The sequence below is a fragment of the Pseudophryne corroboree genome, chromosome 1 (genome assembly GCF_028390025.1).
Source record: "Pseudophryne corroboree isolate aPseCor3 chromosome 1, aPseCor3.hap2, whole genome shotgun sequence".
In the NCBI taxonomy this organism is placed as follows: domain Eukaryota; kingdom Metazoa; phylum Chordata; class Amphibia; order Anura; family Myobatrachidae; genus Pseudophryne; species Pseudophryne corroboree.
This window is the reverse complement of record NC_086444.1, coordinates 992,266,495-992,282,719: the sequence shown is the minus strand read 5'-3', so window position 1 is coordinate 992,282,719 and position 16,225 is coordinate 992,266,495. Positions and strand designations below refer to the sequence as shown.

Below are 16,225 nucleotides of genomic sequence, written 5' to 3'. Positions count from 1 at the left end.
TGCCCAAAATTGTACACAGTATTCGAGATGTGGCCTCACTGGTGATTTATATAATGGGAGTATAACACTCTCGTCCCTTGCATCAATTCCACGTTTTATGCATGCTAATATCTTATTAGCCTTCTTTGCTGCAATCCTACTATGGGTACTGCTGCTTAGTTTGCTATCTATGTGAACATCTAAGTCTTTTTCCAGTACAGAATCCCCTAATATTGGGCCTCATTCCGAGATGATCGCTGGCTGCTTTAGTTCGCAGCGCAGTGATTAAGTAAAAAAGCGGCACTTCTGCACATGCGTATGGGGCGCAGTGCGCACGCGCGATGTACTTTCACAGAAGCCGATGTAGTTTCACACAAGGTCTGGCGACGCTTTTCAGTCGCACTGCTGGCCGCAGAGTGATTGACAGGAAGTGGGTGTTTCTGGGTGGTAACTGACCGTTTTCGGGGAGTGTGTGTAAAAACGCAGGCGTGTTAGATAAAAACGCAGGAGTGGCTGGGGAAACGTAGGTGTGGCTGGACGAACGCAGGGCGTGTTCGTGACGTCAAAACAGGAACTAAACAGTCTGAAGTGATCGCTAGCTAGGAGTAAGTCGGCACAATCTTTTTTTGTAGCAGCGCTGCGATCCTTTCGGTCACACTTCTGCTAAGCTAAGATACACTCCCAGAGGGCGGCGGCTTAGCGTTTGCACTGCTGCTAAAAGCAGCTAGCGAGCGAACAACTCGGAATGAGGGCCATTACCCCATTTAGTATGTAGGTGTTATTTTTACCTTACACTTGTCTGTAATGAATCTCATTCTCCATTTTGCTGCCCATGCTTCTAGTTTAACTAAGTCGTTGCCCCTTCGTATTACACAATTTGGTATCGTCTGCAAAAATTTACACCATGCTCTCTAGACCTACTGTTAGGTCGTTAATGAAAATGTTGAACAATAGTGGTCCAAGTACAGACCCTTGTGGCACACCACTTAGCACTTCAGTCCAATTTGAAAATGATCCATTAACCACAACACGCTGCTCCCTATTATCTAACCAATTTCTGACCCAAGTGCATATTGTGCTCCCTAGCCCTATTTCTTGTAGCTTATAGATAAGTCGCATGTGTGGTACTGTGTCGAAAGCTTTGGCAAAGTCTAAAAAGATTACATCCACCTTCTTACCCTGATCAAGGTTCGCACTTTAAGTTTCATAAAAGCCAAGTAAGTTGGTTTGACATGATCTGTCCTTCACAAAACCATGTTGGTTCCTTATAATGACCTTATTGGCTTCAAAGAACTTCTGAATACTATCCCTTAGAATACCTTCCAATACTTTCCCCACTATAGATGTAAGACTTACTGGTCTATAATTACCAGGTTCAGCTTTACTTCCCTTTTTAAATATTGGCACCACATCCGCTAGTCCTTGGGAACCATACCTGATATAACTGAATCTTTGAAGATCAAAAATAGTGCTAGTTCAGAGTGAAGCTCCATAAGAACCCTTGGGTGAATTCCATCGGGACCAGGTGATTTATTAATCTTTAAATTTTTTAATTGGTCACATACTACCTCCTCACTTAAATAAGCACTTATCAGTGGGACATTATCTTTGTTGTGATTGTGTGTTTGTCCCTGCATTTGGTCCTCTCTGGTAAAAACCGTTGAAAAAAACTCAGTTTGTTCGCTATGTCATTATCATTTTTGTAAGGGTTAACAGGATAACGTATCCCTGGTAAAGGAGCTGGCACTATCCGCTCAGCTATATTGGATAATGTCTGTGCAAAGGCAGCCCATGGGGGTTCGATTTGAACCTGTGCCTGCCTTGGATTATTCAGGAGGATTTGATGAACGCTAAAACAATTTGCACATAATCCATTTTGAACCAGATCCTGAGAGGTTAACCAAGCATTGCAGGACAAACATGAAATCAGTGATGGTGCTGCTGTGGAGAGTGTATCCTCCTCACCCTTGCCTCACTTAGACATGGTAAACAAATCACATACCTGTATGGTGTTAATTACACAATTTGTGACTGAAATCACTTTAAAGCTTGTTAAAGTGATATACAATCTGATCCCTCCCTGTCTTGCACCAGCATTGAGGATCGGTACATACAGTACACAGAAACTGACAGGAATAGTAAAGTCAGCAATCAGTCACAAGTTATACAGAAGTATAATAAGCACTATGAGAACATATTCAACTAAAATACATTTCAAGTATGTAGGAGAAATATACGTTATGGTAAGAACTTACCGTTGATAACAGTATTTCTCCTAAGTCCACAGGTTCCACAGGATAACAATAGGATATGATGGAGCGACAGCGGATTGGCACCAAACGATCAAAAGCTTTCTGGCCTCCCAGGATGCAACGGGCCCTTCCATATATCCCGCCCACTGGCTCAGGCAAATCAGTTGTATTCCAAAGCTCAAGGCAGGAGCATCATGTAGAGCCCTAATCAGGCGAGAAGAACACACATGCACACCCTTCCATACAAGAAGGAAGAGGTTAGCAAGTAGAATGATCCTCAAATCAGATGCGTCAGGGTGGGATCCCTGTGGACTTAGGAGAAATACCGTTATCAACGGTAAGTTCTTACCATAACGTATATTTCTCCGGCAGGGTCCACAGGTTATCCACAGTATAACAATGGGATTTCCCAAAGCAATTTAGTGGTGTGCACGCTTGGACAGGAGAACCCTTCGCCCGAATTCAGCATCATGAGAGGCAAAAGTATCTAGGCATAATGTCTAATGAATGTGTTAATGGAAGACCATGTGGCTGCCTTACATATCTGTTCTGCTGAAGCACCATGTTGTGCTGCCCATGAAGAACCTACCTTACGAGTAGAGTGAGCAGAAACATTAACCGGAACAGGGAGATCAGCTTGCAAATATGCTTCTGAAATCGTCATTCAAAGCCATCTTGCTAGTGTCTGTTTTGTAGCAGGCCATCCTCTCTTGTGAAATCCGTAGAGAATGAAGAGAGAATCTATCTTTCTGATGGCACTGGTACGATCCACGTAGATCCTTAATGCAAGGACCACGTCCAGCGACACATCTCCCGCAGAAAGTCCCAATACCTTAAAAGCTGAGACTACAATTTCTTCATTAAGGTGGAATTTACACCACCTTAGGAAGATACCCAGACCTAGCTCTGAGAACTGCTTATCTGGGTACAACATGACAGTGCCCCTAAATCTGATACTCTTCTAGCTGATGCCATAGTCAGTAGAAAGAGCACTTTAGCTGTCAACCACTTAAGATCCACTTTATTAAGTGGTTCAAATGGGGCAACTTGCAGAGCTTTCAGGACTAAACATAACTCCCACGGTACTGTAGGCGAAACAAAAGGAGGTTGAATGCGCAGCATTCCCTGGAAAAAAGTATGCACATCCTGTAAGTTGGCAATTTTCTTTTGGAACCATAGTCAATGCCGATACTTGCACTCTCAAGGAAGCCACTTTCAAACCTTTATCCATTCCTGCCTGAAGGAATGCTAAGACCCTGGAAACTCTGTAAGATTTCGGGACCACATTTCTTTCACTGCACCAATGAATATTCGGTGATAAATACGAGCTGAGGAGGGTTTCCTTGCTCTGAGCATTGTTTGAATTACCTGTTGCGAGAATCCTCTTGACTTCAGGATAGAGGTTTCAAGAGCCACGCCGTCAAAGACAGCAGATCCAGATGTCTGTGATAACAGGGGACCCTGCATCAGTAGATCTGGACGTTGACATTCTCTACAGATCTGTGTACCAATGCCTTCTGGGCCAAGCCGGAGTTATTAGAATCACGCATAGGTGAATCCGGGGGGGCACTCGGGCTCGTGCCCCCCTGTCGTTTCTGACTTCTTTTTTTTTTTTCAAAAGAACAGCAGCAGCATTACTGCTATTTCCGTCAGTCAGATTTGATAAAGATCCGGCAGGCACTAGGACCCGCCGCTGCTCTAACAGCAAGTCCGTGTGGTAACCAATGGGGATGCTGGAGCTACAGCTCCAGCCTCCCCCTGCAACCTACCTCCCCCACTGCCAGCCAGACAGTCCAGCCCAGGCGCAGGGTTCAAATGCCAGCGTCGAGTAAGACTGTTACTTATGACGGCGCAGAAGGCTTCATTAGCCCTCACTGCACCACACAGTATCCCAGCACTTCCTCCTCCACTTCCTTTACCACCATGCTAGGTGCAGTCAAACTCAGCTGTTTTGAGAAGGCGGCCCATGTGATTGTGACCGGGCTGTCCTGCAGAATTCTTATGCTGCTTGTTGGAGATCCAGCTGGCTGCTTCTGCTAATCAAAGATGGGCAGTGCGTGTCCTGCAGTCTGAGTCTCACTGCAGTGCCCAAAACAAGGTATGCTGCACCTGCCACCACCAATTAAAAACTATAATAATTATATTGTGCTGGGGTGCCTTTCAGGCTCCCATAACTAATGGAACAGGTGACAAACATTTCAAGGCCCAATCAGCCTTTTCATCAGGGTGAAACACAACCAATCATTACGTGATGGCGTATTCTGTGAGGCCACGCCCCCTGTGATACCACACCCCTTATCTGGGAGCACACGTGCCTTAGGTGCATATAAATATAACTATTACCGTTCCCCTATCATGGTGCCCCTCCTTTCATTTTCCTCTGGATCCGCCCCTGGAATCACGGCACCCTTTGCTTGCTTTATTTTCCTCACCACCCTGGGTAACAGGGTGATTGGAGGAAACAGATAAGCCAGACGAAAGTTTCATTCCATAGATAAGGTGTCCACAAAGATCGCTCCGGGATCCTTTGTCCTTGACCTGTATGCGGGCACCTTGTTGTTCAGACGGGATGCCATGAGATCTCTCTCTGGCAAACACTATTTGTCTACTGGAGTCTGAAAGACCTTCGGGTGTAGAGCCCATTCACTTGCTTGAATGGTGTGTCGACTGAGAAAATCCACTTCCCAGTTTAGGACTCCCCGAACAAACACTGCGGACAAGGCTGGAAGATGGAGTTCTGCCCACTTTAGTACGTGACTTACCTCCTTCATTGCTTTTTGGCTGCGAGTTCCTCCCTGATGGTCGAGGTACGCTACTGCCGTCGCATTGTCGGAGCGGATCTGGACTGGTTTTCCCTGAAGAATGTCCTTTGCCTGAACCAGTGCCATGTATATGAAGTTCTAACAGGTTTATTGGCAGGCAACTTTCTTCTCTTGTCCATTGTCCCTGGAACCATAATTTTCCGGACACTGCTCCCCAGCCCTCAAGACTGGCATCTGTTGTTAGGATCTCCCAATTTAATATCCAAAAGGGTCTCCCTTTGTCTAGATGAGATGTCTGTAGACACCAGGCTAATGACTTTCTTATCTTTACTGGAAGTACCATCGTCTGTTTCTTTATTGTCTGATGTACTCCATTCCATCTTGCCAGAATCAGACGCTGCAGAGGCCTCGAGTGGAATTGTGCATATTCCACCATGTCGAATGTTGACACCATCAACCCAATCACTCGCATGGATGCGTGAATGGATACCATCTGACTGTGTAACAAGTCCCGAATTCTTGACTGTACCTTGGATATCTTGTTTCGAGGTAAAAATACTTTCTGCAGACCTGAATCCAGTAAGTCCCCAAGTGAATCATCCGTTGTGACGGCACCAAAGATGATTTTGCCCAATTTATGAGCCACCTGTGCCTCTGCAGACATGTTATTGTCTGCCGGAGATGGCACAGGAGTAATTCCTGTGATTGTGCCAGGATTAAAAGGTCGTCGAGGTATGGAAAAATTCTTATCTCCTGTTTGCGGAGATAAGCTGCCATAACCACCATAATCTTGGTAAATACTCTGGGGGCTGTGGTTAACCCAAAGGGTAGGGGCTGGAACTGGAAATGCTGCTGGAGGATAGCGAACCTGAGAACACTGATGGGACAGTGCTATAGGAACATGTAGGTAAGCATCTTGAATATCCAGGGATACCATATAATCCCCTGGTTCCATGGCCAAAACTATGGAGCATAACGTCTCAACGTGGAACCTCGGTACCCAAATATATTTGTTTAGCATTTTGAGATTGAGAATGGGCCGAAATGACCCATTTGGCTTCTGAACCAAAAATAGGTTGGAGTAAAACCCTAGCCCCCGTTGTGCCGGTGGTACTGGAATGACTACTCTTGACTAAAGCAATTTCTGAACTGCTTCTTGCAAAGCTCTGGCCTTTATCTCTACCCGAGACGGGCTGGTGCAGAAGAACCTTCGAGGAGGATGCTTCTTGAAGGGAAAAACATAACCTAGAGGTACCGCTTCTTGCACCCAGACATCTGTTGCAGACTGTCGCCAGATGCATGCAAACTGAAGAAGTCGGCCCCCCACCCTGGGATCCCCCAGGCAGAGGCCCGCACCATCAGGCTGATGGCTTATCTTCTGGTTTGGAAGCTGGCCCTCTGGTAGCCCAATGCTTTTTTGATTTACCAAACTTATTGTATTGGGGCTGCTTACGATCACTTTTTCCCTTTGGTTTTCCTGGAGACCAAAAGGGCCGGAAAACAGGACCCCTAGGGTTTAGGGTTATATGTGGAAGGAAACTTGACCTTCTTGGAGTCTGCTTCTGATTCCTGAAAATCTGTCTATTGTTTACCAAACAGAATATTTCCAGAAAAAGGCAAAGATTCCAAAACCTTCTTGAATTCTGAGTCAACTTTCCACGTACGTAACCAAACTGCTCTGCGAGCAGCTATTGTTGAGGCTGATGCCCTAGAAGCAATAGTACTCATATATAATGCAGCTTCCTCCAAGAATACTGCCGCTTGTTTAATATGGGCTATATAAGATTTTTGCTCTCTAGAAGCTGATGAAAAATCACTTTCCAATGCATCAGCCCAGTCCGCCACTGCCTTTGCTATCCAGGCTGAAGCCATGGCTGGCCTTATGACTGCTCCAGACAGGTAAAATATGTTTTTTAGAAAACCATCCACTCTCCTATCTGTGACATAAGGATGTTGATGGCAAAGGCAATATAGATTTTAGCACTAATCGAATCACATGCGTATCTACTTTAGGAGCTACCTTCCTTTTTAAACAGTCCCCAGCTGGAAAAGGATAATTGGAGTCCCATTTTTTGGGAATTCTATTTTTTTTGTTGGGTGTTGCCCAAGCCTCTTCCATGATTTCCGTCAGCTGATCTGACCCTGGAAACTCAGTCTTAACTGTCTTGGGGACGTTTAAACACAGGTGCCTTGGTTTTTAAGACAGGCTCTGCTGAGTCTTCTAAGAATAGAATAACCTTCATTGCTCTAATTAATTCAGCTATATCCACTGAGCTGAGACCTTCTTCATCCTCTTCGTATACTGAAGTAGAGTAAATAGAGCTTTCATCATCCGATGAATCATCATGTGTAACCTGTGAAGATGAAGACTTACTTACCATCGGTTAATTAGCTCGTTTCATTTGAGAAGCTGCTGGGGAAAATTATGTACCGTAGGTAGGGAGCTGCATGTAGGGATACCCCATTCCTGGTACAGAAGCTGTAGGAATTATCCGTTCAGCTATACTGGACAAGGTCTGTGCAAACATAGCCCAAGGTGGATCTATCTGTACCTGATGGTGTACAGCGATCCCCCTTGTGTTCTGCTGAAAAGTAAAACAATTGCACATAAATTGTCCTGAACCAGATCCTGAGAGGATAATACAGTTTTTCAAGAAAAACATGATATGAGTGTTGCTGTAAGTGTACCTTCGTCACCTATGCAGTCACCTATAAATAATCAGCACTTTTAGTGTGTTCTACACAATTTATGACTGTAATCACTTTAACCTTCTAAAGTGATATCAATTTGACCCTACCCATGCACCAGCATTGAGGATCAGAAGAACCAACTGACAAACATATATTAAAGTCAGCAATCACACTAGCAGTCAGTCACATGTTATATATTAGTCATATGAGCACATCATCAACTACAAACACTTTTTTTTTTTAAGTATGTAGGCGAACATTTACTGAATCCTGTAAAACAGATCTAACGTATTCAGACGCAAATGCAAAGAAAACCACAGTAAATATACACAGACTCATATGCAACAGGCACTTAAACTTAACTATTCATACTGACAAAGTAGATAGAAATTTAGTGCTGTATAGCCCGTACTCAGTAGAGTGGGACACAGGGACACTCACTCCGCTTCCAGTGATCGATCAATCCGCTGAGTGGATCCAGACGCTACTAGTGTACACTGCCGCTCCAGGAACCTATAGTGGACACAGACGCTCAGTGAACACAGCTGCAGTGGTCACACAGCCGCCTATGTTGCGACCGGATCTCTCGTGTTAGTGCTCAGTGAACACCGACGCAGAGGCCTTCTGCTGCGACCAAGTCCCCTCTGGTAGTGCCTGAGACGGAAGCGAGGAAACAGTTCATGGCAGGAGACTCTGCGGAAACTGGTCATGAACCGGGGGGAGGGGCGACCAGGAGAGCGTCTGACTCCCCACTGCTGACATCAACCCTAGGGTCATGCTATTCCTGGTTCCTATGATCCCTAAGACCTAGTGCTGGAGCACCCGTGGTGGCGGTGCGTCAGCTACTGTTTGGTAGTCTCCTCCCAAAACAGTGCGGCTGTGTCCGTATTCCATGCATGCTACGCGGATCCGATGCCTTACCTTCTCCCCGTGTTCCGGCCACAGCCTGGTAACGTCTGCTGGACCTGCTAGTATATCAGACACAGACGCCCACCGAAACAGCACTGTACTCGTGGGTAAGCGTTGTTGCGACCCGGCGGAGAGTTGTTGGAGCGACTCTTTCCAATATGCGTGTAAGATGCTGTTTAGAAAGATAACTTTAAGAAAATAGTAAGACTATAAAATAAAATAAGAAAGCCTGAGGCTGCTAAAAAACAGCAGCCCTGTGACCATGGTCCGGCTCCTGCCGCACCAAACAAAAAACTGATTTGCCTGAGCCAGTGGGTGGGCCCATAGCATCCTGGGAGGCCGGAAAGCTTTTGATCGTTTGGTGCCAATCCGCTGTCGCTCCATCATATCCCATTGTTATCCTGTGAATAACCTGTGGACCCTGCTGGAGAAACATATTACTGCATTACCTTATATAGGACATTTAACGTATTCAGTCGCACAGCGAAAGAAACGGCTGCAATAGTTTACAGACTCATATGCATCAGGCACATATCCAGCTACTCGTACCCAATGGTAGGTAGAGACTTAGGGCCTAATTCAGACCTGATCGCTCACTAGCGTTTTTTGCACCGCTGCGATCAGGTCATAACTGTGCATGCACCGCAATGCGCAGGCGCGTTGCGAGGGTACAAAGCAGTTCTTTGCTCTGCGATGGGTTTGTGTGAAGAATCCATTCGCATGGCGATTGACAGGAAGGCGTTTGTGGGAGGCAACTGACCATTTTCTTGGGGTGTCTGGAAAAACGCAGGAGTGTCCAAGCATTTGCAGGGTGGGTGTCTGACGTCAATTTAGGGCCCAGACAGGCTGAAGTGATCGCAGCGGCTGAGTTTGTACTGGGCTACTCAGAAACTGCACAAACTCTTTTTGTACCGCTCGACTGCACATGCAATCTCACACTTGCACGCCTAAAATACATTCCCTGGTGGGTGGCGACTATGCGAACGCAGGACTGCAAAAAAAACCTAGCGAGCGATCAGGTCTGAATTAGCCCCTTAGCGCTGTATCACCTGGCTCAGGAGAGTGGGATAGATGGAGACTTCACCTCACTTCCAGGATCGATCAATACGTTAGTGAACACTGAGTGGATCCAGACGCAAATAGTGTACACAAAAGCCTATTGGACACAATAGTGAACACTGACGCCTAAGTATACACCGACGCACCAGTCACACAACCGCCTATGCTGCGACTGGGTCCTTTTGATACACAGTGTCTCAGACGTAAGCGGGAAATCAGTTCATGGCGGGAAACTCGGAGGAAACTGGTCATGAACCGGGTGGAGGGACGACCAGAGGAGCGTCTTACTCCCCACTGCTGACATCAACCCCAAGGATCGCGGTCTCTCACTAATCCCTGGAGCCTATGACTGGTAACGTCAGCTGGACTTGCTACTACATCCTACACAGACGCCCACCAAAACAGTACTGTACACGTGGGTAAGCGTTGCCGCGACCTAGCGGAGTTATTGGCGCAACTCTTTCTAATGTGCGTGTAAGATGCTTTTTAGAAAACTCGCTCAAAAAACGTAACACTAATAAAATGTATTAAATAAGATTATGGCTGCCAAAATCAGCAGCCCAAAAATCGTGGTCTGGCTCTTGCTGCACCAACAAAAAAAAAACCCTAAATTTCCTGAGCTAGGAGGCAGGGATATAGGGGAGTGGCCCATTGCATTCTGGGAGGCCAAAAGCTTTTGATCGTTGGTGCCAACCTCATATTCCAATGCTTATCCTGTGGATAATCTGTGGACCCTGCAGGAGAAATACTGGGTATAGGAGTTTCCCAAGAGCTCCCATGTGCATTTCACATACATAAAGAGTGTGCCAAGTGCATTGAAATAACGGGATACGTACTAATTGCCATCGGACGGGATCCCAGCTGTCATGATCGCAACAGCGGGAAACCATCCACCAGAATGCCGGAGGTTCCTTTTCGGGCCACAGGTTATTTTCTCCCTCAATGGGTGTTGTGGACACCCACAGTGGGAGAATAGCCTGTCTTGCCAGTATTCCGGTGACGGCATTTCACCCCAGTATTGTAACCGCTTCCCAAAATAACAGCAAGTTTTAGAAAATTGAGATTGTAACCTATGGCCACAAAGCAGTAATAGTGATATGCAAAGCTTGTGCACTACTGTTTCCATAGGGTTTTGTAGAGGCTGGTGCTGATTACAATCCTTAAGCACAGTAACATACATCAGATCATACAAGAGGAAAAACTTTATTGAAATAAAAGATACTGATTAAAACAGAACAGAAATACTTACAAATAACAGTAGCAGCAGTGGGGTCACTACAATACCCTAAAAGAAAGAATAAAACATCATATCAAATAATTAGCTTCTGTACAATGTTTGCAAAAATCACAGAAATAAAATCTGGAAACATTTTTTTTTTTTTTTTTTTAATTATACTGCCTTTTTTTCCCTATGTATGAAAGTAGATTTTTTCAATTCTGAAATACCAAAGGCAGTTGCATAACGTAAAGTGGTTGCAAATATTAATACAAAATACGCTTTCATTATTCTGTCCTTGGTTATATGAAATTATTAGCACACACAAATATGTACAGTATAGAATGATTGTTCTTTTTAATACAAATACAAAATGTGCATTTAAGTTCAAGTGCCGAAAAGGATAATAGATTTCAGGTATTTAACATGGCTTTAAACAAAAGACATTAAGGTATGCAGTGAATTACAGGTGCGCGCATAACATAAGCTTTTGTGTGAGCAAAGGGTAGAAGGTTGTGTGTGGTGGGTGGTATTCAGTATGCCGGCTGTCGGGATCCCGGCGCACAGTATACCGGCGCCAGAATCCCGACAGCCGGCACACCGACACTTATTCTCTCTCGTATTCTCTCCCCTGGAGGGAGAATAAAATAGCATGGCGCGCCTAGCGCGCCACCGCTCCAGCAGCGTGGCGAGCGCAGCGAGCCCGCAAGGGGCTCATTTGCGCTCGCCACACTGTCGGTAAGCCGGCGTTCGGGCTCCCGGCGCCGGTATGCTGGCCGCCGGGAGCCCGACCGCCGGCATACCATACCACACCCGTGTGTGGCAACTGAATCTATTTCCATTCAACTTTTAAAGTAATTGCAGCCTGTACCTTCTTCTATAAAGCTGCTGTAGTGCTGTAGTCACTGATGCAGCAGATAACATACTGATGGAGCCATGCTCAACTTTGATGCGATGCAGCTTGCTGCATGGCATGCCGGGCTGCGACTTTTCACAACCGTCTATCGCTCCATTAATTCCTAATGGAATTAAGCGATCACTGGCAGCGATAAGACACAGCCTGGTACGCCATGCAGCATTGCAGTAAGATAAGCACGGCTACATCTGGTAAGTGGGAACAGTGTTGGTGTGCGAGTATTGCAGTGAGATGAACTCCCTTAAGTTGCTGCAGGAAGGCAGCTGTCATGTGAAAAGCGCAGTTTGTCACATGGGTAAAGCGCTATTTGGTGAAGAAAAATACTTCAATTTCTTGCATGGTCATGAGTCTTATCAAGAACTAAGGAAAGGAAGAATAAGTGTTACATAGGGAACTGGAGGTATGGACCACGGGTAAAGAAAGCTCATCGGTATGTCACAGTGGGGGTCATTCAGGTGGGGACACACAGCGGTGTGGTGACCCGATGTGCGACAATGTTACCTATTTTTCTGCAATCATACGGCACTGTACGCAAAGATGCGATCATAGTGGGTATCCTTTTGCACAGGTTAGCTTCTGCCCATATTAGCATATAATCGCAACTGTATACGGCAAATCATTGCAACAGGAGTGGGAAGAACAACCGCACCTGAATGACCCCCAGTGTGAATCAGATATACGCGTGAAACAATTTCCTCTTGCGTAACCTGGGACAGCAGGAGAAAAGTGACAGAAAACCTCTCAAAGCCTGGCAGATGATTATTCAATGGTTTCATGCCCTCTTCTAATGATCAGATTTATTCTGGACAAAAAGATATATTACAATAACTTTATTTTTCTTAAATGTACCTTAAAAATGTATCGGCTGTTTTAGTCAATAGGTTTACTTTTCAAAAATACATTTTAAAGTTTATATTTATACAACAAACTCCAGTTGGCCTACTCTATTAGCAGCACATAAAGTAGAAACTGCTAGCCAGCTACTATATATTCCAGTACAGGTTGAGTCTCCAGGTTCAATATGATATCCCAATGGACGGGATGCCAGCGGTCAGAATACAGACAGCAGCATCCCAACCATCAGAATCCCAGCAGCCCCCTGGAAAGTACCCTAACCCTCCCTTGTGGGTGCCTAACCCTAACCCTCCCTGGTGGTACCTAACCCTAACCCTCCCCGGTGGTGCCTAACCCTAACCCTCCCCGGTGGTGCCTAACCCTAGCCCTCCCTGGTGGTGCCTAACCCTAACCCTCCCCGGTGGTGCCTAAACCTAACCCTCCCCGGTGGTGGCTAACCCTAGCCCTCCCTGATGGTGCCTAACCCTAACCCTCCCCGGTGGTGCCTAGCCCTCCCTGGTGGTGCCTAACCCTAACCCTCCCCGTTGGTGCCTAACCCTAGCCCTCCCTTGCCCGCTGCCTAAACCTAACCCTTCCCGCTTGGTGCTTAAACCTAACCTCCCCTTCTAATTACCTAAACCCAACCCTTCCTCCACAGTACCTAATCATATGCTTCCCATCCTTGCACCCTAATCCCCCCTTTAATGCCTAAACCTAAACCTCCCACCCCCCGCGGCAGGTCGCAAGCGCGTCCCGCTGGAACAACGATCGTGATTAAAGCTGTCAGTATTTTGACACCGGGATCCTGACCTCCGTCGGGATTTAGACGCCGGGCTTATGGCGTCATTCGGGATTCCGGTGTTGGTATATCTACCTGTGGGATACCGTCCTTCGGGATATTAACAGCATCCTGAGTCTCCCAAATCCAAAATGCTTGGGACAAGAAGTATTTTGGATATCATATTTTTCTGTATTTTGGAATATTTGCATGTCATAATGAGATATCTTGGGCATGGGAGCCAACTCTAAACACAGAATGCATTTATGATTCATATAAACCTAATACACATAACCAGGAGGGAATTTTATACAATATTTTTAAGACATTGGTGAATGAAACAGTTTGTGTACATATAGAAAATTAATTTATGTTCATATATAAACCTTATACACAGAGCCTGAAGATAATTTTAAAAGGGGCAATCACGTACAAGGCAAAACCATTCTTTGTAAGTGATTGACCCTTTAAAAAAAATACCAGTTCGGCAGACATCCCGCACGGCTGCCGAACTCGGGCAGCATTACATCCGGCCCAATATGTTTAATAATTGTTTGTACACTGAACCATCAGAAAGCAGAGATTCTCAGATGCGCTAAAAAAATCTGTATTTCAGAATATTCTGTATTTTGGCATTTTGGACATGGGAGACTCAACCTGTATACCCCAGGTCAGACATCTGGTAATGGAGACCATATTCAGGTCTTCCCTGACTTTCCCTAGCCTGCATTACCCTACACTGGATTCTCACATAATGCTGAAATAAACAGGATTTGATCCTAATAGGGCAGTACGGATGGTGTAATGGTTAGCATTACTGCCTCACAGCACTGAGGTCATGGGTCCGAGTCCCACCATGGCTTTACCTGTGCAGTGTTTGTATATTCTCCCCATACTTGCGTGGGTTTCCTCCGGGTACTCCGGTTTCCTCCCACAATCCAAAATATACTGGTAGGTCAATTGGATTCCAACAAAAATTAACCCTAGTATGAATGTGAGCACGTGTTCATGTGGTAGGCAATATAGATTGTAAGCTCCACTGGGGCAGGGACGATGTGAATGGCCAAATATTTGCTGTAAAGCGCTGCAGAATATGTGTGCGCTATATAAATAACTGGTAATAAATAAATAAATAATAGGGGTATGGTATATGATGATCAAGGGACTAGAACGGACTAAATGGTTCCTGGTCCCCAGACTGGACTCTCAGGCTGTCACTGCCAGCGAAAGCCTGTGTCCAGCAATGGCAATTTATACATGTTTTATATGCAAGGAATGGTTATAATATGCATTTCTTAAGGGCTCCATACACTACAACAATATGTCTGAGGCTGAAGTCGGATGTAATTTTCCTTGAACTCCCCTGGGATCTTCCCGGGAGTGATTCCATACGATTTGGTACTTTTGTGCTATTTTTGCATAAGATATATCGCATGCGATTGATGATTCCGCTATACATCACATGCAATATATCGTACACATACAATTGTACCATGAGATATATCTGATGGGCTGGATAGAGGGCTATGGTGGCTGGGAGTGTCCTAAGAATGCCAGTCAAACTTCCCTGTGATACATCGCATGCAATATATCACATGCACAAAAAACTCACTTTTTTCATCCGATTCCATCCAATTCCGATATATCATTAGTGCAGCACCAACGACCTAGGGGATCCTATCCGACAGCCACGGCGACGCGCATCAGATTGGATACGATCTAAAACACATACGATTGTACACAATTTCATACAATATATCAGACGGATATATCGGAATTGTATGAAATCGTGTAAAATCGTCCTAGTGTATGGGGCCCTTTACAGCGATGAAAATCTGTCAATAACAGCATAATTCTATACATTCATTAGCATAGACACCTTTTTTTTTTAATCAACCAAGAACCAAAAACCCTTCCTCTCTTGTACAATATGTTATTTTGGCTAAGACACTATTATTTAAATTAGCTGTGCTGTGGGCTGATTTCTGTCAGAAGGCATTGCCAAGACATGGGACATTCACACTCATAATTATTGGATATCTGTCCAGAAGATATCTATGAGGTATATAGGCCCTCATTCCGAGTTGATCGGTCGCAAGGCGAATTTAGCAGAGTTACACACGCTAAGCCTACGCCTACTGGGAGTGTATCTTAGCTTCTTAAAATTGCGACCGATGTATTCGCAATATTGCGATTACTAACTACTTAGCAGTTTCAGAGTAGCTCCAGACTTACTCTGCCTGTGCGATCAGTTCAGTGCTTGTCGTTCCTGGTTGACGTCACAAACACACCCAGCGTTCGCCCAGGCACTCCCACCGTTTCCCCGGCCACTCCTGCGTTTTTTCCGGAAACGGTAGCGTTTTCAGCCACACGCCCCTGAAACGCCGTGTTTCCGCCCAGTAACACCCATTTCCTGTCAATCACATTACGATCGCCGGAGCGAAGAAAAAGCCGTGAGTAAAAATACTTTCTTCATAGTAAAGTTACTTGGCGCAGTCGCAGTGCGAACTTTGCGCATGCGTACTAAGCGGATTTTCACTGCGATGCGATGAAAAAGAACGAGCGAACAACTCGGAATGAGGGCCATAGATAGCTATGAGGTATATATAGAAAAACATATATAGCTGTAACAGCAAACAATAAACCCAACACGCTTATTTACAGATCATCTTTTCGCAAAGTAAGTGCTTAACGAACGAGTGACAGATCCACTTTAGGTTTCAAGTCTTCATAAACAATTTATGTATTAAATAACAGAGAGTTCATTAGACACTGCCAGCAAGCTTTTCTTTGCAAGGCCTTAGCTTTTAACTGCCAACCCTGTGGGTC

At 45.3% G+C, this 16,225-nt stretch overlaps 1 protein-coding gene across 1 annotated transcript in view; it reads right to left on the bottom strand.

The window, feature by feature from the left end:
• SLC10A7 (solute carrier family 10 member 7) overlaps positions 1-16,225 on the bottom strand; it is a 384,092-nt gene that overhangs the window by 54,062 nt on the left and 313,805 nt on the right. The window contains exon 6 of the mRNA XM_063920592.1: positions 10,902-10,937. Coding sequence (XP_063776662.1) covers positions 10,902-10,937 — 36 coding nt within the window. The remainder of the gene's footprint in view (positions 1-10,901; positions 10,938-16,225) is intronic.